General features: G+C 38.1%; 1 protein-coding gene across 3 annotated transcripts in view; it reads right to left on the reverse strand.

Annotated features, from left to right (window-relative positions):
- Positions 1 to 1,367: 1,367 nt before the first annotated feature.
- LOC112668226 (uncharacterized) overlaps positions 1,368 to 20,404 on the reverse strand; it is a 43,892-nt gene continuing 24,855 nt past the window's right edge. For 2 of the 3 annotated variants that reach the window (XM_025460425.3, XM_035698202.2), the window contains 2 exons: positions 18,309 to 18,462; positions 1,368 to 1,581 (listed from right to left, as the gene is read on the reverse strand). In XM_025460425.3, the coding sequence (XP_025316210.1) occupies positions 1,429 to 1,581; positions 18,309 to 18,462 (307 nt within the window). In that variant the 3' untranslated portion in view covers positions 1,368 to 1,428. Of the gene's footprint in view, positions 1,582 to 16,055; positions 16,992 to 18,308; positions 18,463 to 20,404 lie in introns of those variants that run through there. The other variant, XM_025460426.3, reaches the window with a different exon arrangement.

Raw genomic sequence — 20,404 nt, forward strand, 5'->3', positions numbered from 1 at the left:
GGATGTTTTTGAAGAACTGTGAAATTACCTACAAAGTGATTCTTTTCTTTACTGAAACTCCCAATGAATAACATATAAATTTACAAATACTAAGCAGGTCGTACATTTCAATATTCCTTTCACAAGCTCTGACAATTTGCTGCATCATTCTAGTTATTTGGGAAAGAGTTGGCTAAACACTGTGGACTGAAAGATAATGGGTCAATGAGGCTATTCTGGAGAAGTCAAAAAAGCAACTCCCCATCTTAATTTCTGAGGGGATTTATAGTGTCTTATATGAAGGTGAATAGCTTTAGTATAAAGTAGTAATATTTTGAAAATTCTTCATATATTTCAAAATATCACTGGCTCTACTCTTTTTCTTTTTGCTTCCCCACCCCCACCCACCCCAGTAGAGCCATAGTAAGTCAAGGTGAGTTAATTACTGCATGGGGGAAAAATAATTTTCTTTCATTTTACCCTTGGATTATTCAGTCATTATCACCCTCTCAGTGCATATGGGGACATCTATCACAACTATCTTAAAGTTTAAATTCCTATCAATCTAATTTATTCAAGGTCTCGGCCAACCACGAGAGAATGGATGCACACATTCATGTATTTTTAGCTATATATTTTTTGAGTAATAAAGTGATCCCTCTAAGGAAAAGAAGTCATGGTGTCCCTGGCACTGTTTGGTAAAGGTCCCATTTTTCATGGCTCATCTGTCTCTTAATCATGAGGGCTTGAGCATAGTAATGACTTAAAATAGTAATCCTAGATTCCTCAAATGTCTAAGGGATAAGTAAGGTAGAGGTGATCTTAGGCTTAGTTAATTTAAGTTCTGGCTATAAAAAAAAAGGGCCTTCCAGGGTATAATGAATTGTGAGTATGCATCATTGGATAAAATAACTTGCTTGTTTTTGTTCTGGCAAATTGGAAATTTTGCCTCACTCACCTGTTGTTCTTTTGGTTAGATACAAAATTTCTTTAATGGAGTTTTCCTAGAGAGAATATGATCAAAAAAGTGTGCCTCAGGGACACCTTGGCGGCTCAGTCAGTTAAGCATCTGACTCTTGATTTTGGCTGAGGTCATGATCTCAGAGTTGTGAGATCAAGCCCCACCATGGGGCTCTGCACTGGGCATGGAGTCTGCTGGAGATTCTCTCTCCCCCCCTCCCCTCCCCTTCCCTGCTTATGTTCTTTCTTTCTCTAAAAACCAAAACCAAAACCAAGATGTGCCTCTTGACCCCTTTAGAATGAACCCTAACTGAGTGCTTCTCCACTTGGACCCAGCTGAAACACGACACTTTTTCTTATAGGTAGAAGAGATTCATTTGAAGTCTGGTGTGAAGTTAGGTCTGGGACAGACTACTACTGTACTGGGATTTTTATTAATGTGAATTGTTGACTGCAGGACTTTTTTTTTAAGTAATCCCCATTAATAACTCAAGTCAAAAGTGCATCAGAGTAGAACAATCGGAAATATGCAGAGAAGCAACATTCACCAAACCAGCAGAAATGAAGAGGAATGTCCCGGGATGAAATGGACAGTGACTGTTGTGTGGCTGGAGGCCCAGGCCCATGGTGAACTTTGGTTGTCTGGAAGAGAAAAGGAAGTGAGAAGATCATAGAGGAAAAAATAGCATGAGATATACCTGAAATTTTGAACAAGGAAATGAAATCGGTGGTGGTGTGGGCAGGCAGCGCAGATGTGAAATTGTAGCCCTTGAAAAAGAGGAAATAGAACATAAGGTTTTTGTTACATGTGTGATTAAATCTCATGGGTCTATGGAGAGGAAAATTGAGATGCTGGAGAAACAAATGATGCTCTAAAAATTGAAGTGCATTGACTGACGCAGAAGGTGAGCATCCCCGAGGGAGGGAAGATTGTTTTAATGATTTCTACTTGGAGCTAATTATGAGGATAAGCTGGAAATTCCCACCACTGGAGAATCTAACTATCAACCTATTCTTGTCACCACATGTAGCGAATATTCTAGTCAATACTAGCTGCTGATTCCTGACTGAAAGAAAGGCAAGCAATTCAGCAAATGCTGACGTTGGAGTACTCCGACTGAGCTTGAGTACTTGCTGGCCATAACAGTAAGAGTTTGGCTGCCATTTGTTGATGCTCTTCCATCCTTTTGATCCCTAGACCTTGATTGCAATCTCTTTCTTTTTCTTTTGTTCATATGCCCGTGTTAGAGAGCTCAGTTATAGGAAACTTTGGCCTGAAACCATTTCCAAAGTTTCTGGTAATTGAGTGGTGTGTGTATGTGTGTGTGTGTTTGTACACATGCATACGCTGACATCTGCCAATATTGAAGATGACTCCTTAACCAAATCAGACATAGTGTTTGAGGAGTCAGAATCACAACAGACAATGGAATCAGATATGAACATTACTTTATCATCTTTGAGGAGATACTTAGTCCTTCCTATATTTATTTTATTATATTTTTAAAATATTTATTTATTTATTTTAGAAAGAGAGAGGGAGAGACAGAGATTGAGCACATACATGGACAAGGGGTAGGAGCAGAGGGGAAGAGGCAGAGAATCTCAATTGGACTCTGCTGAGTGTGAAGCCCAATGTAGGGCCCTATCTCACGACCCTTGAAATCATGAAATCAGGTGTCCCAACACTTAACCAACTGAGCCACCCAGGCACTAAATATTTAAATAAAGAATGGGATGAGAAGGCTGGGATCATTTTTACATTTCCCAAACCCATTATCATTTTGGGTGTCTGTGCGTGTGTGGGAAATTACGTTGAATCATTTGATTCAGAGGCTTTTTAAAAATTTCAGTTTAGTGAAATTTCTTTTCATGTCTTTTGCCCATTTCATGATTGGATTGTTTGTTTCTTTGCTGTTGAGTTTGATAAGTTCTTTATAGATCGTGGATACTAACCCTTTATCTGATGTGTCATTTGCAAATATCTTCTCCCATTCTGTAGGTTGTCTTTGAGTTTTGTTGACTGTTTCTTTTCTGTGCAGAAGCTTTTTATCTTGATGAAGTCCCAATAATTCATTTTTGCTTTTGTTTTCCTTGCCTTCATGGATGTATCTTGCAAGAAGTTGCTGTGACCAAGTTCAAAAAGGGTGTTGCCTGTATTCTTCTCTAGGATTTTGATGGAATCTTTTCTCACATTTAGATCTTTCATCCATTTTGAGTTTGTCTTTGTGTCTGGTGTAAGAGAATGGTCCAGTTTCATTCTTCTGCATGTGGATGTCCAATTTTCCCAGCACCATTTAGTGAAGAGACTGTCCTTTCTCCAGTGGATAGTCTTTCCTGCTTTGTCGAATATTAGTTGACCATAGAGTTGAGGGGCCATTTCTAGGTTGTCTGTCCTGTTCCATTGATCTATGTGTCTGTTTTTGTGCCAGGACCACACTGTCTTGATGAGCACAGCTTTGTAGTACAACCTGAAATCCCTCATCACGATGCCCCTGGTTCTGGTTTTCTTTTTCAGTATTCTCCTGAATACTGAAATTTGGGGTCTTTTCTGATTCCACACAAATATTAAGATGATTTGTTCCAACTCTCTGAAGAAAGTCCATGGTATTTTGATAGGGATTGCATTGAACGTGTAAATTGCCCTGGGTAACATTGACATTTTCACAATATTAATCTTCCAATCCATGAGCATGGAATATTTTTTCATCTCTTTACATCTTCCTCAATTTCTTTCAGAAGTGTTCTGTAGTTTTAGGGTATAGATCCTTTACCTCTTTGGTTAGGTCTATTCTGGTTTCTTATGCTTTTGGGTGCAATTGTAAATGGGATTGACTCCTTAATTTCTCTTTCTTCAGTCTCATTGTTAGTGTATAGAAATACCACTGATTTCTAGGCATTGATTTTGTATCCTGCCACACTGCCGAGCTGCTGTATGAGTTCTAGCAATCGTAGAGTGGAGTCTTTTGGATTTTCTATGTATGGTATCATGTCATCTGTGAAGAGGGAGAGTTTGACTCCTTCTTTGTCAATTTGAATGCCTTTTATTTCTTTTTGTTGCCTGACTGCTGAGGCTAGGACTTCCAGTACTATATTGAATAGCAGTGGTGAGAGTAGACATCCCTGCCTTGTTCCTGATCTTAGGGGAAAGGCTCTCAGTTTTTCCACATTGAGAATGATACAACAAGCACATGAGAAAATGCTCCGCATCACTGGCCATCAGGGAAATACATATCAAAACCACCATGAGATCCCACCTCACACCAGTGAGAATGGGGAAAATTAACAAGATGGAAAACAACAAATGTTGGCGAGGATGTGGAGAAAGGAGAACCCTCTGCACTGTTGGTGGGAATGTGAACTGGTGCAGCCACTCTGCAAAACTGGGTGGAGGTTCCTCAAAGAGTTAAAAATAGATCTGCCCTATGACCCAGCAATTGCACTGCTGGGGATTTGCCCCAAAGATACAGATGCAGTGAAACGCCAGGACACCTGCACCCCGATGTTTCTAGCAGCAATGTCCACAGTAGCCAAACTGTGGAAGGAGCCTCGGTGTCCATCGACAGATGATGGGTAAAGAAGCTGTGGTCTATGTATACAATGGAATATTCCTCAGCCATTAGAAATGACAAATACCCACCATGTGCTTCAACATGGATGGAACTGGAGGGTATTATGCTGAGTGAAGTGAGTCAGTTGGAGAAGGACAAGCATTATTTGGCCTCATTCATTCAGAGAATATAAAAAATAGTGAAAGGGAATAAAGGGGAAAGGAGAGAAAATGAGTGGGAAATATCAGAAAGGGAAACAGAACATGAGAGACTCCTAACTCTGGGAAATGAACAAGGGGTAGTGGAAGGGGAGGTGGGTGGGGGTTGGGGTGACTGGGTCACGGGCACCGAGGGGGGCACTTGATGGGATGAACACTGGGTGTTATGCTAAATGTTGGCAAATTGAACTCCAATAAAAATATACAAAACAAATTTCAGTTTATTGAGGTATAATTGACATAACAAAATTCAAAGGTATTTAAAGCGTGCATTGTGGTGATTTAATACATGTATACATTGTGGAAAGATCCCTATAACTAATTAGCACATTCATGATCTCACTTTTTTTGGAGAGAATGCTTAAGGTCTACTCTCAGCAGATCAATCTACGTAACACAGTGTTACGACTACAGCCACCATGTTTTATGTTAGCTCCTGGGTCTTCATTCATCTTCTAGCTGAAAGCTTAAACCCTTTTTAACAACCTCTCTCTATTTCCCCTACCCTCTAGCCCCTGGCAAGCACTTTTCTACCCTCTGTTTCTATGAGTTCGACTTCTGTTTTTAGAATCCACATGTAAGGGAGGCCATGCAGTACTTGTCTTCCTGTGTCTGACATCTCACAAGCACAGTGCCCGCAAGTGCCATCCGTGTGGTTGCAAATGGCAGGATTTCCTTTTTTTTTTTTTTTTCTCACAGCTGATGACATTCCATGCTATATGTACACCGCGTCCTTTTCGTCCATTCATTGTTAAGGGACATTTAGGCTGCTTCCTTCTCCTGGATACAGTCAGTAATGCTGCAGTGAACATAGGAGTGAAGCAAAGACTTTGGCATACAGATCCCTTCCTATGACAGCTAGTTGCTGATTGGTTTTCTTTTGGGGGGGTCAATCCCTGGTCTCCCCTACCGCCCTGCCCACTGCCCAGGATCTTCCTCGCCCTCCGAGATGCTATTTGCTTCTGGTATGCTCCTTGCGTGGTGTTGGTGGGTTACAAGCTGTGGAAACAGTGCTGTTGAGGAAACCCCATGCCATCTGCCATGTTTCTGTGGAAGGGACATCAGTCTGCAATGGCACGGACCCATGTCTTAGTTGCATAGCGCGTTCAGTCCAAAAGACAGAGGTTCAGTCAAAATGCAATCGATGGCACACTGTGCAGAGTACACGGAGGAAAAAGGCTTCCGTGAGAGTCTGTTGAAAAATGTAGGTATTTAAAAGTCAACTTGGAGCATGTGGCAACCTCTGAGCAAGTCTGCAAACCATAGTAGCAGTTTTGTTTCAAGTGCGTGCCCATCTGCATCCCCATGGAATCATATAGAAGAACAGAAGAATCTGGAACTCTCCAGGAGAAAGGTAGAGCAAACCAAAACCGGACCAGTCCTCTTAACCACACTCGTTTAACAGTTTTGGAATTTCCTCGGAGGGAGAATTAGAAACTGGTATTACAGTTTCACACTGCATATTAAGGTGTAATATATTCTACATTCTTGAGTTAATGGGTGTTTTAGAAAGCTGCTTATTTTTTTCAAGCCATCACGTGAGTTCAGTCATTTCCAACTCTGTGTGTGTGTAAAGATCAGAGTTGAAGGATCCCTTTGGGTATTTTAATTCTTAATATTTGGGCTGATGGGCATCCCATCTGACTTTTGCAGTAAAGATTCTGATGTACAGAATAAACAAAATCGGTGGGCAAAACCACTTACTAAGATGGCGTGGATGTGGTATGTCAAGGTGCACTTGCCTAAGCCTTTCACAATTCACCTTCCAGAATCAGCTGTTTCGGTAGGAAGTGGGAATTTACATGGAGGAGTGAGTCTTCCAGGCTTTGAATCATCTAATGAGCGGGGATTTTAATTTAGTCTTAGGTAGAGTTGTGGGGCTACAGAAGAATAAAAGTGATGACCATTTGGTTGGTAAATAACTAGTCCAATGATTATTGACTATCTCCTATGTGTTGGGTACCATGCTAGGCACTTACATTAATGACTCAAACACATGTGGTCCCTGCCCATGTTGTTCTAGAAGATAGAGCTTTTGCGATGATGGGAAAGTTCTTCTGTGCTGTTCAGCACGATCGCCACTAACCAACCACATGTGGCTTTTGAGCACTTGGATCATGACTCGTGATTAAATTTTAGTTAATTAAAAAGCTTAAATTAAAAAAGTCACCTGTGGCTAGTGGCTTCCTTTTTGGACAGTGTCTAGAATGTGAGCCGGTTTTATGGTCTTACGTATATTGTTTGTTCCTATTCTCAGATTAATTTTTATAGAAAGGGGTCCATTATCAGCAGAACTTTCTGTGTTCAGTAGATACACAGTGTAGGTAGATAGAGAGATTTTCCCATGTATTCTAATTTTGCTTCTATTGGAGATTTCTTTCACATCCTACCTCTGAATCCAGTCTCATGAACATTAAATGAATTCAAAAGTCACTATAAACACAGCATATGTTGTTGATATTTTGCTAAAGTACACAATTGAGCTGATATTTTTCGAGGTTACTGTTCTTGATTTAGCACATAGGTTAAGTCAGTTTTCAAAAATGGCTTTGAGAGTCAGTGTTTTCTTTGTGTATGTGCTTTTTAAAAATAAAATGCTCACTAATGGGCAATCTTAAAATGCGAGAACATTCTTTTTTTGGGCTATTAAGCATATGGAGTATTTGCATTTTCAGAAAAGAATGGATTAATGGAAAATAAGATTCTGTTATGCACGGGTGCTGCAGCTTTGCCACATAATGTATCATAGGCTGATTACAATTCAGTCTTTCAGCAGGATTATACATGATCAAAGCTTTTGGATTTAGACTTATTTGGCTTAAATAATTTGAAAATAATGTCACTGTTTAAGTTATTCTATCTTCTCTCTGTTCTGATAATGATGCTAATGGTGTGCTTAAGTGAGGCTCTCCATCTCTGATTGTATCTAATCAATTATGCATATGTTCATTCAATACATAAAAATCTCAGAAGTTTACCATAGGTTTAAGTTATTAGAAGGATTAATCATTTTACCTTACAAATATTAATATTTGAAGACCCAGCTCTTTTCTTTCTTCTTAGAATTCTTATGCAATGGGCTAGCATAAAAGAGAGGACATAGGAAAAAAAAAAAAAAGAGAGGACATAGAATTTCTCTTTGCTTGATTTTTCTCAAATGAAATACGGTCCTACCAGACTCTTGCTCCATTGTTTCCAAATCTCAAAGAATAGAGATGTATTTCAGGTCTTTCAACGTAGTTGCCTTTAGCCCATAACATTGATCCTAATTATAGTCCATAAGCATTTATTAATTAAAATGATAAGAATTAATTAAAATGATAAGAATAAGGATTGATCATCAGAGAAGACAGAGAATATCATACGTGTCTGTTGGTTATCTCTATTCTAAAACCTTTTCCACTGCCTTTGCTCGATGCCTGTGGGCCATTGGGAGAGAGTTAGACTTCTGATCTTCATCAGGACATTAACACCTCGGTTGGATTACGTATCGGATCCCTCTCTGAATGTGTTAGGCGAGTAGCACACTTTTGGAACAGGAAAGGTTGGACATTGTAAGGACAAATGAAATGAGAAAGAAAAGCACTGAAAGAGAGTGGAAGGAATCAGAAACAATCTTCTCTTCGTTTACATTTTGCCTGCCTAGACTTGATGATGAAACAGAATATGATATGAATAAGAGACTGTCAAGTCACCTCAATATTATTTTCCCCCAGAATTCATTACTTGAATGATTTAATATTTACAACTTAACTGGAATTTTTTTGACTCCACAAGATTTTTCATATTTCCTAAGTCTATCATATATATAAAAGTTATGATACAACCTAAAAAATTAAGATACTTTTCCTCAGTACGTATAGGCACACATATAAGTATGCAAATGTATTACATATAGATATATCAACCCAATAGGATGTACTTTAATGTATAATATTTATACATATATTCCTTAATGAGACTTCGTTGAGATTAAAAGCAACTTGCTAGATTCTCCCAGAATATAAACTCCCTTTGAAGAATTAGGTACTTAGAAGAAAAAAAAAATATTAACTTCTCCAAGTCCACTGATTTACTACCTAGTGGAATTCTGAGGTACTATTTTAATATTTTCTTGTTTACATAGTTTTATTTATCCTAAATCACATTGCGCTTATTTGATTTATGAATATATAATAGCAAAAAAATTATTGGGTTACTATATTCATTCTTATTTTCTGTATTTAGAAATTTGTTTTTTTTTAAGCAAGCATTTTATGCACTTATTTTAAACTCCTGGCAAAACCAATCCTTGCACTAAGTATAAAAAGTTACAAGAATTCATTTAGACATAAATCATCACATTGTACACTTCAAAATCTTAGTTTTGTCAGTTATACCTCAATAAAACTGAAAAAGCTAAAGTAGATGTTCCAATGTAAGATGGGATTTTTAATTAGTGTCAACTGATAGGTTTGAATGTATTTGAAGTACATTGTTTACTAAAAATATTATTTTGGGGGCTCCTGAGTGGCTCAGTCAGTGAAGTGTTGCCTTTAGCTCAAGGTCATGATCCCAGGGTCCAACTCGCCATGGGCTCCAGGCTAGGCAGGAAGTCTGTTCCTCCCTCTGCCCTCCCCTGACTCATGTTCTCTTTTTCTCTCTCAAATAGATAAATAAAATCTTTATTATTTTTTTTTTTAGGAGCCACCCAGGCATCCCTAAATAAGATCTTTAAAACCAAAACCCAAACCAAAAAACCCCACACATTATTTTGTGCCGTTGGGGGAAAAAAGAACTCTTTTAGGCTAAATGAGACTACAGTGAGGGAAGCAGACATCTGAAAATAGAAAGTCTCAGGTTCGTGTCCTGGCTCCTCTTCCTGTGGAAGCTCATAAATTCTGTGAGCTTAGGCGACACTTATAAATCTCCAAGCTTCAGGGACGCCCGGGGTGGCTCAGTGGTTGAGCATCTGCCTTCGGCTCAGGGTGTGATCCCGGGGTTTTGGGATTGAGTCCCACGTCTGGATCCCCGCAGGGAGCCTGCTTCTCCCTCTACCTGTGTCTCTGCCTCTCTCTCTGTGTCTCTGATAAATAAATAAGTAAATAAATAAATAAATAAATAAATAAATAAATAAATAATAAATAAAATCTTTAAGAAAGAAAAATCTCCAAGCTTCATTTCCATTATGTAAATTGGAGATAAAATGCCTTCTATTTCTTCTTCATTGACGAAGATCATATATGAAAATGCATCAAAGCTAGAGAGTATCAAATGTCAAGCAGTACCGTAACTCAAGTAAAATCATTCTTAGAAACAGTAATTTTAGGGCCAAATATTCTGCATGCAATAGGACTTAAGAAACAGACCAGTCTTTTGTGAACTTCCCTGGGTTCAAGATAACTTGAGATGGAAAGATAAAGTACGTTCTGTGATAATCTACTCTCAATCACCATAACCCTCCTCTTGCTTAAGAACAACAACAGGAAGAACCATAGCATGAGATGGGCGTGTGTGTAGTGTCTTATTAAAGGGAAGGCCGAATTATCTCATTAAACAGGAGGCTGTATTACTCAATCGGAAAATTAAGAACAGTTGAGCATTTCCATCAGCTTAGAAAGCTCCCTTCTAGTCTGTAGTCAGTTCCTGTTCTCTCCTCCGCCCTCCATCACCACTCGTTTGCATTGTCTTGTATAGAAATTCCCTATAAATGGAATCATATGCCGTGTAGTCTTTGTGTCTGGCCTCTCCCACTTGGTATAGTGTTTCTGAATCCGTCCACGCCATAGCCTTTATGAAGCCTTCCCTTCCACTGCTAATAGTTCCTTGTATGGACAATGCCAACTCACTAGTTAACCTACATTCGCATTGTTTCCAGGTTGAGGCCCTATGAAGGATGTGCTGTGAGTATTTGTGTACAATTTCTTTTCTTTTCTTTTCTTTTCTTTTCTTTTCTTTTCTTTTCTTTTCTTTTCTTTTTTCTTTTCTTTTCTTTTTTCTTTTCTTTCTTTTCTTTTCTTTTTTCTTTTCTTTTCTTTTCTTTCTTTTCTTTCTTTTCTTTTCTTTTCTCTTTTCTTTCTTTTCTTTTTTCTTTCCTCTTCTTTCTTTCTTTCTTTCTTTCTTTCTTTCTTTCTTTCTTTCTTTCTTTTCTTTCTTTCTTTCTTTCTTTCTTTCTTTCTTTCTTTTTCTCTTTCTCTTTCTCTCTCTTTCTCTCTCTTTCTCTTTCTCTCTCTCTTTCTCTTTCTCTCTTTCTCTTTCTCCTTCTCTTTCCTTTTCCCTAAGTTTTTAATTCTCTTGAGTAGATGCCTAGGAGTGGAATTACTGGGCTGCATAGTAAGTATCTGTTTAACTTCATAAAAAATTGTCCAGCTGTTTTTCACAGTTACTGTGTCATCTTAAGTTCTCAACAGAAACTTATGAATGATCAGTGTTTGCTTACCCTCCCCCACACTTAGCGTCATCTGTCTTTTGAATCACAGCCATTTTAATGAGAGTATTGTGGTATCTTATTAAGGTTTTAATTTGCATTTCTCTAACGTGAGCCTCATTCATGTCTTCTTTTTCAAAATTGTTTTGGTTATTCCATGCCCTCTATAATTCCATGTAAGTTTTGGTTTCAATTGTTAGAGTCTACAAAAATGTCTCCAGGGATTGTGATTTTTGTTTTGAAGTGGTAGATTAGTTTGAAGTAAATAACTTTGTTAACAATCTGCAAACATGATATATTTCTAGATCTTTAGTTTCTTGGCAATGATTTCTAGTTATCTGTGTGGGAGTCTTTTACTTGTTTTGTTAAATGTGTACCGATGTACTTTAATCCTTTTGATTACGTTGTATGACCGCATCCTAATACTATGTGACTTACGTGGACAATCAGGTCATTTGTGAATAAGCCCAGTTTTACTTCTCCCTTTGCAATCTGGTGTCTTTTATTTTTATTTATTTTTTCTTTCTTTATTGCACTGGCTAGAACCTCCAGTATGTTCCTGGAAAAGAAATAGTTAAAATTGATATTCTTGTCTTGGCCCTGATTTTAGTAAAGAAAACCTTTAGTCTTTCACCATTAAGTATATGCTAGCTGTAAGTTGTTTGTAGATGTTTTTACGAGGTTTAAGAAGTTCCATTCTAATCCTAGTTTGTTGATCAATCTCTCTTTTTTGCCATATGTTGTGATTTTTGTCCTTTATTCTATTGAAATGGCCTATTACATTAGTTGAATTTTAGATGTGAAATCAATTTTGCATTCTTAGGATAAATCTCATTTGGTTATGGTATATAATCCTTTCTATATATTGTGAGAGTCAGTTTACTAATATTTGGTTAAAGATTTTTTTTTTTAAGCTACATCCAATATACGAAGGAAAGTGGTTTGTTGTTTTCGTCCTTTGTTCCTTTTTAGGGGGGACTCCATGTAGTGTCCTTTGCTTCAAAGACTACTTTTTCAGAAATTAATAATGCCACACTGTGGTAATTTGTGTGTTTCCTTATTGGTCTTATAATAAATCATAGTCATGCCTTACACCATCCTCTGTACTGTCATAAAGCCGTTATTGTCCATCAGACTCAAACAAAAGTCTAATCCAGAACAAAGTGGCACTAAGGATCATGCCAGAGGATCTCAGAAAGAAACCACACACTTAAACTGCTCTCAGGGAGCACCTCAGGCTGTCAGACGCTCTTTGCTACAAAGATCTGAGATTGTTTTAAGCTTGAAGTGCAAGGGCTAATTCTAAGCCCGATGAGCTAGCTCAGCAAAGTTTCTTAGTTTAAACATTTCTTAGTTAGCCTTGTACCTAGGAATAATAGTAGGTGACTAACAGCCACTCTCCAGCAGAGCATGGGGTTATCAATCCAAAATTCAGGCTCGGGGTGCCTGGGTGGCTCAGTTGGCTAAGCATCTACCTGAGCTCAGGTTGTGGGATTGAACCCTGCATTGAGCTCCCTGCTCAGTGGGAAGCTTGCTTGGACCCTCTCCCTCTGCTCTTCCTCCTACCCATGCTTTCTTCTTCTCTCCCTAAATAAATAAATAAATAAATAAATAAATAAATAAATAAATTTTGGCTTATTTATTTAAAAGCATCCAGTCAGATCAGTTATATTATGCCAGAAAAGTCCTTTTTTAAAATTTAAATTTTGTTTTTTTAATTTTTTTTAAGATTTTATTTATTTATCTGAGACAGATTGCACAAGTGAGGTGTGAGGGGTAGTGGGGTATCCCATCTGAAGGTGGACACTTAACCTCTTGAGCCACCCCGGGGCCCCAGAAAGATTCTTTACACAAGGAATGAGTGCATAGAGGGGTGCTGGGTGACTCAGTAAGTTAGAGATCTGAGTCTTGGTTTCAGCTCAGATCATGATCTCAGGGTTATGAGATTGGCCCCAGGACGCTCTGCGCTCAGCAAGGAGTCTGCTTGAGCTCCTACGTCTCTGCCTCTCCCCCAGTCCTTCCCCTCCACCTTGTGAAATAAATAAAAAATCTCTTAAAAATATACATACATAGAAGCCACAGGAAAAGTCTTATTTCTTTTCTGGCTATTACATTCCGTCAGTATGATAAGGAGTTCAGTTGAGGTCAAACTACCAGTGTCCCCGAGGAAGGAGGGACTGAGTACGTATCTGCCGTTAACCCCCTCCTTCCCATTCTCTTTCTGTGTTACTTAGTTTTCTCTGTGTGTTTGTATAAGTTATCTGGTTGGCATTTGCTTTCTGTAAACTACTCAGAGAACTAATTTTTTAAATATGCAGAGAAGTCTAAGTCATTTCCAATTGCTGTTATTGACAGATATACTTAACTTTATTGCTATAATTTTGTTGCACATTTTTAATGTTCATGTGTTCTGACATTTTCCCCTCTTTTTTGATTTATAAGTTCTACTATTATATTTGGACCTTATTTTTCTTTCTTTCAGAGAGGACTATGAAGGTTGTGTAGACTCTGTTGTAACTTTAAGAGTAAATTAAGAACATTAGGAATGAAGCTGTATCTTACCACTCTATCTTTTATAAAAAGAACGCTTTTAACCTGATCCTCCTTGGGGTGAGGAATATTGAAAAAGACATGAACTTAATTTTAGCTGAAGGGAACAGGAAGTCTCTGCAGAAGAAGTGACATGTAAGTTGGGCCGTGAACAATTAACAGAAGACAAGTAAGTAGCACTAAAGAGAAATATGTAACTATTTAGCAATTTTTATCAACTGCATAAAATTACTCATTCCATATGTTACTTTATGAGATTGGCTACTGTCGACTGTTTTACTATTTAACCTTTCATTCCGAACCTGAATTAATAATACTCAGAACAAAAATTTTTCCAGCAGCAGCTGGAAATATAAGTTTTTGGTAACAGGCGAAGGCCTCTTTTTCTGGAACAGAGAAATAGCTCCTTTAGACCTCCGGGGAGGGCCTCTGCAGTACACACTCTGCAGAATCGCAACATCTAGCATGTAAAATACAGGTTTCTCCAATTTTGAATGGAGAACATTTTGCCTCAGCCAAAGATATCAGTGCTATTATATATCTTCTTTGTAATCTACATTTTTATGAGTCAATAAAAAATATAAATCTGTTTCTGATAGTATTGACTTTTTCTGTGCTACCCCAAATGAAGCTGCCTTATATATAGCAAGGCTTAATAAGTGACTGTCGAATTGAGTGAATGCATGGATAAACACGGTTGTCAGATATGGCCCCGAAGAGGTGAAATGTTTAATTTAGTATGTATATTCACTTTCCATTTTGTTAATAAGAAACTACAGACTGGAGCTGCACGATAACCTTTACTAATGAGAGTGACATTGCATCCACAAACAACTGAAACCTCTTCCCAGGCTTGTAAAGTGTTTTCATTTTACAACCAAATTTGATTTGTCCTGCCAAATTTGCATTGCTCTGCTCATTATTATCAATAGCAGGCTCTTTCTTTTTTTTCACCCATTTCCATTTAGATCATGGACTACATTGTAACTTCTTCAGCCAAAGATTTTTTTTTTTATTTGTAAAGTAATGATGTTAGTGATAATTGATGCCAGTAAACGAGAGTTTTGAAGCTTATAAAATAGCTGGGGGCCAGATGCTGGGTCATGGTAATTTTAGTAAGGCCCTGACAGGCTGCTTCTGCAACATCTTATTAGCTCTCTTTGGAGTTGCCTTTGAGGCGATTGCATTTGCTATGAGCCTCTTCCCTTTCACATTTATTCCGTACCTTCCCACAGGTTCTTGCTGAGTGTCATTCTAGGCAGTGCACATGGAGTTAGACCACATAAGTGCTCTTTCCTGGTTTTAGAGCATCACGGAGGTGGTAGTCTTCTTTTAGACTCTCCCATTTTGCAGATGACCTGCTACGAGAAGACGTTTCACATACTTGTGGGGAGCCTAATTCTGCTGACTCCCAGGCCAACTCCTCTCCGGGTTCAAGGGAGCACAGCTAACCCTTTGCTACAAACACTGTGTCCAACTTTCAGCCTTTGTGCTCATAATTCGTGGGCTGTTTTGAGCACAGTTGCATCAACAGCTGGACCAGGGTGATGGAGAACCCCACGTCATAATGAGCCCTAGAGCTCTGCCCTGCTAGTTACGAAGGCCCAGTCATCGTCTCCCATGGTTGAGTTGGACCTTGACCTAGAATCCAACTTGCAGAGCAGAACCAGTTCATCCAGAGCAAGAGGTCCAGAAGGGCTTTTAATCTTCTTTCCTTCTGTAGACAATTCTACAATTCTGCTGCTGCACTACATTCCCTCTTTAGGAAAAACTACTGTGTGTATGTGGGTGTGTACAGTGTGTCATGGGACAAACTGTTAAGCTCGCTGTTTACCCAAGACAAATAGTTTTAATCTACAAGAACACATATAATGTATGTTCCCTGTTTTCCTAAATGACAGATGATTAGCATTTTTCTGGGTGCACCTTCTCACCAGAGAAAGGATTCTCTCAAGCACAGGCATCAGCTAGGAGATGCACGTTAGAAAAAAGAAAAGTGAAGCCTCAAAATGTGTTTTGCCGCACAATTTAAAGGGTAATTAAAAACACCTTCATCCAAATTGTAGGGAACTCTGGGTCCCCCAAAGCAATCTAAGAATGAGGGAATTGAGTTAAACTTCCACGGGTCTTAAAACTTTGTCATTCAAGCCATGAAAATAGATGGTTAATATGACTTGAGAAGAAAAATTGAATTTTTGACATACCATTTAACGGCTTTAAAATTATATTTTTTTTGCATTTTTCATTTTGCTTTCAAAAGAAAAAAAATGAGAAATGCAATTAATATGGTTTAACTCCGCAGGATAAATATTATTATTTAATGATGTATAAAACAACACTATTCTAACAGCTTCATGCTGGGCAAAGAAATGAAAAAAAAAAAAAAAGAAACAAATTTATGTTTGCGTAAGTATGCATTTAGGACATCCAGTTCTTTATTTTGAGCACAAGAACTCATTTAACTTTCTTACCTATCAAGTGAATATTTTGGGAGGCATTATGCCTGTCACACATTTCTCAAAACTCTAAATGCCCTGCAGAATAAATGTAAGCCATAAGGACTGAAATCTAAATGTTTCCATTTACTGATGGGCCATTTCCTTGGCCCCCACCACTAATTCTACTAATATAAAAGATCTATCATAGTAAATAATGATGAATTTGGCAGGGCTGATTTGGCAGGGCTGATTGAGCACCTGCTCTGGCCAGAGTACAGCGAGAAGTCAGTGTAATGACATCTACTCCAGAGGATCGTGGCCTCTAGGATTTGATTCTGACTTCCGAGCCGGGGATTGAAATCAAAATCTATTTCCAGTCACATCTCTGCTCTACCCTTCACAAGGCCTCGGGTGAAACCGTGCTTTTCTGTGTTTCAGCACCAAGGCTTTCATTCCTTTGAATTTTTTTTTTTTTTTTGTCTTGTTCCTTCCACCTGGAATATTCTTTCTGTGCAGCTGCATGTCTCATTTGTACTTTGAGACATTTTTTCCCCCGGTCAGAACTAATCTATTTATGTTTTTCTCCCGGCATTTATCTTCCACTGGCATTATGGTTATTTTTGATTGTGTTCTATCTTTTCTATTAAGCTGTAAATTTGGTGAAGACATAGGCCATGCTTTAATTAATCTTGTGTGTTTTTCATATCACTTTGGAAAGCACCTGTTACTAGACACCTAGTGAATGTCTGCTGAAGAACACATAGTGCTCTCTTGGCAAAAACTTGAGAGTGGCTGGGAAACTCCTGGTAATTTCCTTCCTCTTTATAACGTTTTGGTCCTGGATGCATCCTTAGCTTGAGTCCCTCTCCATCTCGAAGGCTTCTGTATCCTAAAAATATGATAATAAAGGACAAAAAGAAACGTCTAGACACAACGGAGATAACTTTATATACACATCGGTAGAGTTAATATTACTTTGCCTCCTGGAACTTTTTGGGTATGTTGTAAGGATCACAATGATGGTGTTAAGAAACTCAAGATTTCAAGGCATCTGTTTAGTCTTTGTAGCAGCTGTGAATATTATTATTCTTACTTAGGTGATCCTTTCTTTACATCAGAAATAGTATAATTTTTATTTGTGAATAGCGTTATCACCAATAGATGCATAAACAACTTCAAACAGTTTAGTCTATTTTAGGGTCTATTTTTTTTTTTTTAACTCGGAGTGCTGATGAAATGTAGTGTTTAAGAGGCCTGGATTATGTGGATTTGAAGCTAATTATTACCTTAAACAATTTGATTAACAATGTAATTTTTGTTTCATGTATAAAATGAACCCCTACCATGGGATGTTGTATGGTTTATTTATTTTTTAAAAAGGATTTTATTGATTTATTTGAGAGAGAGGGAGCGAGCATGAGAGAGAGCATGAGCAGCAGAGAGGGACAGAGGGAGAAAGTGGAGCAGACTCCCCGCTGAGCGGGAGCTGGATGCTGGACTCGATCCCAGGACCCTAGGATCATGAACTGAGCTGAAGGCAGATCCTTAACTGACTAAACCACCCAGGTGCCCTGTTGTATGGCTTAAATGAGATAATATATGTAAAGCAGATAGTGTTTTGTTATTGCTATTATTTTTATACTTCTTTCGTCAGTTTGGTGCAGGGGTACAGTTACAATAATGACATTTATTTGATTGGGAAAACAGCTTCCCATTGTGGTTTATTTTGCAAGTTTCTTCTTTCCTTTTTCACAGAACTTAGGGAAAAGAGCCTCCCTAAGAACTCTTTACTAATCCCGGAATATCTTGTTTTGTTAATTGCCCTGGAGTTTGTGTATTGGAATACCTGACACACATATTTTTTTGGTTTTTAGTAAACTCTAAGCTTCCCGTCCTTGTGCTTGGATACAAGCACAAGAAGTAACACTGACTGATCAAACAGCATAGTTTTTAAAAAAGGATATTGGGAGATTCATAGTCACTAGGGGAGTTAGAGAATAACCTCGAAACCTCAATGCTAAGTTTTTAAGAAAAAGACTCCAAACCATACAGCCCACCAGCGTGAGGAGAGCATGGCCCAGTGGCGTTGTTGCCTCCAGGTGCTGGATGCTACAGCTGGTGTCCTGCTCAGGCCTCGAGCTTTCTGTGTGGGCAGCTCCACCTCCCAATCGCTGCTGTGCCCCAGGTGCCTCTTCTACATACTCACCAATGCACGGGATGCCCATGGCCAGCTGCATACCCAGGCTGCTGCACTGTTCCAAGTCACGAGCCTGCACAAACCACGCAGGGAAGAGAGTTTTCCCAGCTTCAGCCTTGGAGAGGTGGGATTCAGAAGGTGGACAATTGCCTCAGTGTCAGAACTGTGTTAAAAAGAACAGATAGAAAATACAAAATATTCAATATAATCTCCACTTTTCTGTACGATTAACAGGTCTTTTTTTTTTTTTAAACAGGTCATGGTTTTATAATCAACAATGCTCAGTTCCAGAGGCAGCTGTACAATTTTAGATGAATGAAGTAGGTGCTTTCCATCCATATTCTGTGGGCATTAATATATCCTTTGAACTCTTTTTATTATTGTCAAGATTTTAATACTATGGAACAGTCCTTTCTTACCTTTCTTAGCTAACCTCAAAGAATTAGGAAAGTTCAGGTTTTTTTTTTTTTTCTCTTATAGTCTTGACTGAAGTAGTTACATACTGAATTGTATGTCTTGTAAGTCATTCTGTGTCAGTAAAAAAGCTCCTCACTCTCCTATGGCTGCACAGTCGTCCAACTCTATGGATACTAACGTTTTAAAACAGTTCCCTAATGTTGGATATTTAGGTATTTCCAACCTACTGTTATTAAAATCAACGCTGTAATGAAAAGCCACAGACATAGGTCCTTGGCATGAGTTACCTATAGAAGAGATTCTCGGAAGCTAAATTGCCGAGTCAAAATGTGTTTGATTTGATAACTCTTGCTAAATTGCCTTTCATAGAGGTTATAACAATTTGCACTTTCACCAGCAATGTAGCAGAGTACCTTTTAATGCATACTTTTGCCAGCACAGAGTATTTTAAAACTTTTTGAGCTTTGCCAGCCAAAAAGGCAAAAAAGTACTGTTATCTTGATGAATTTTAATTTGCTTTTATCTTTAATTAGTGAGATTAAGTAAGATTTTGTGTTTGAGAATCATTTGTATTATTTTTCTTTTTTCTTTTTTTTAAGATTTTATTTATTTATTCACGAGAGACACAGAGAGAGAGAGGCAGAGGAGAAGCAGGCTCCATGCAGGGAGTCTGACACGGGACCAGATCCCAGGACCCTGGAGTCATGACCTAAGCTGAAAGCAGACGCTCAACCACTGAGTCATCCAGGGACCCCTGTATGACTTTTTTTTTTTTTTAATTTTCTGCTCATGCAGCTTGCCTATTTTCCTTTTGTAAGTTTGTCTTTTTCTTTGATTTATAGAGATTGTTTATAGTTTAGGGAAATGAATCCTTACTTGACATATAGGTTGTAAATAGTTTTCCCTTCTGGCCGAGGTCATCTGATTTTGCTTTTACCAATGTTCAGCAATTGTCTTCTGACTTTACTTTTTGGTAAAATCAATAAAGTCATATTTGTCAAGAAATTTTTCTTTTAAATTTTGGGTAGCCAAATTTGTTAGTCTGACAAATAACATCTTCTGATTTTTATGCGTCCTATTAGGTAGATTTATTTATTTATTCCTGAGGACATATGTAGGAATTCAAGACTGCATGGAAGATGTCTTGCCAACATCTCTTCCCTCTTCTCTTTAAAACTCTTCAATATTTCATTGAAGTCAAACTCTCACTCCTTGTAGATGATGTGATGCTCTATGTGGAAAACCCAAAAAGACTCCACCCCAAAATTGCTAGAACTCATACAGTAATTCAGCAAAATGGCAGAGTATAAAATCAAAGCCCAGAAATCAGTGGCATTTCTATACACCGAATGATAAGGCTGAAAAAAGAGAAATTAAGGAATCCATCCCATTTACAATTGTACCCAAACCCATAAGATACCTCGGAATAAACCTAATCAAGAAGGCAAAGGATCTGTACCCAGAAATCTATAGAAAACACATGAAAGAAATTGAGGAGGACACAAAGAAATGGAAAAATGTTTCAAGCTCATGGGTTGGAAGAACAAATATTGTTAAAATGTTTATGGTACCCAGGGCAATCTATGCTTCAGTGCAGTCCCTATCAAAATGCCATCAACATTTTTCACAGAGCTGGAACAAATAATCCTAAAATTTTTATGGAACCAGAAAAGACCCTGAATAGCTAA

The sequence above is a fragment of the Canis lupus genome, chromosome 36, assembly GCF_003254725.2.
Source record: "Canis lupus dingo isolate Sandy chromosome 36, ASM325472v2, whole genome shotgun sequence".
NCBI lineage: Eukaryota > Metazoa > Chordata > Mammalia > Carnivora > Canidae > Canis > Canis lupus.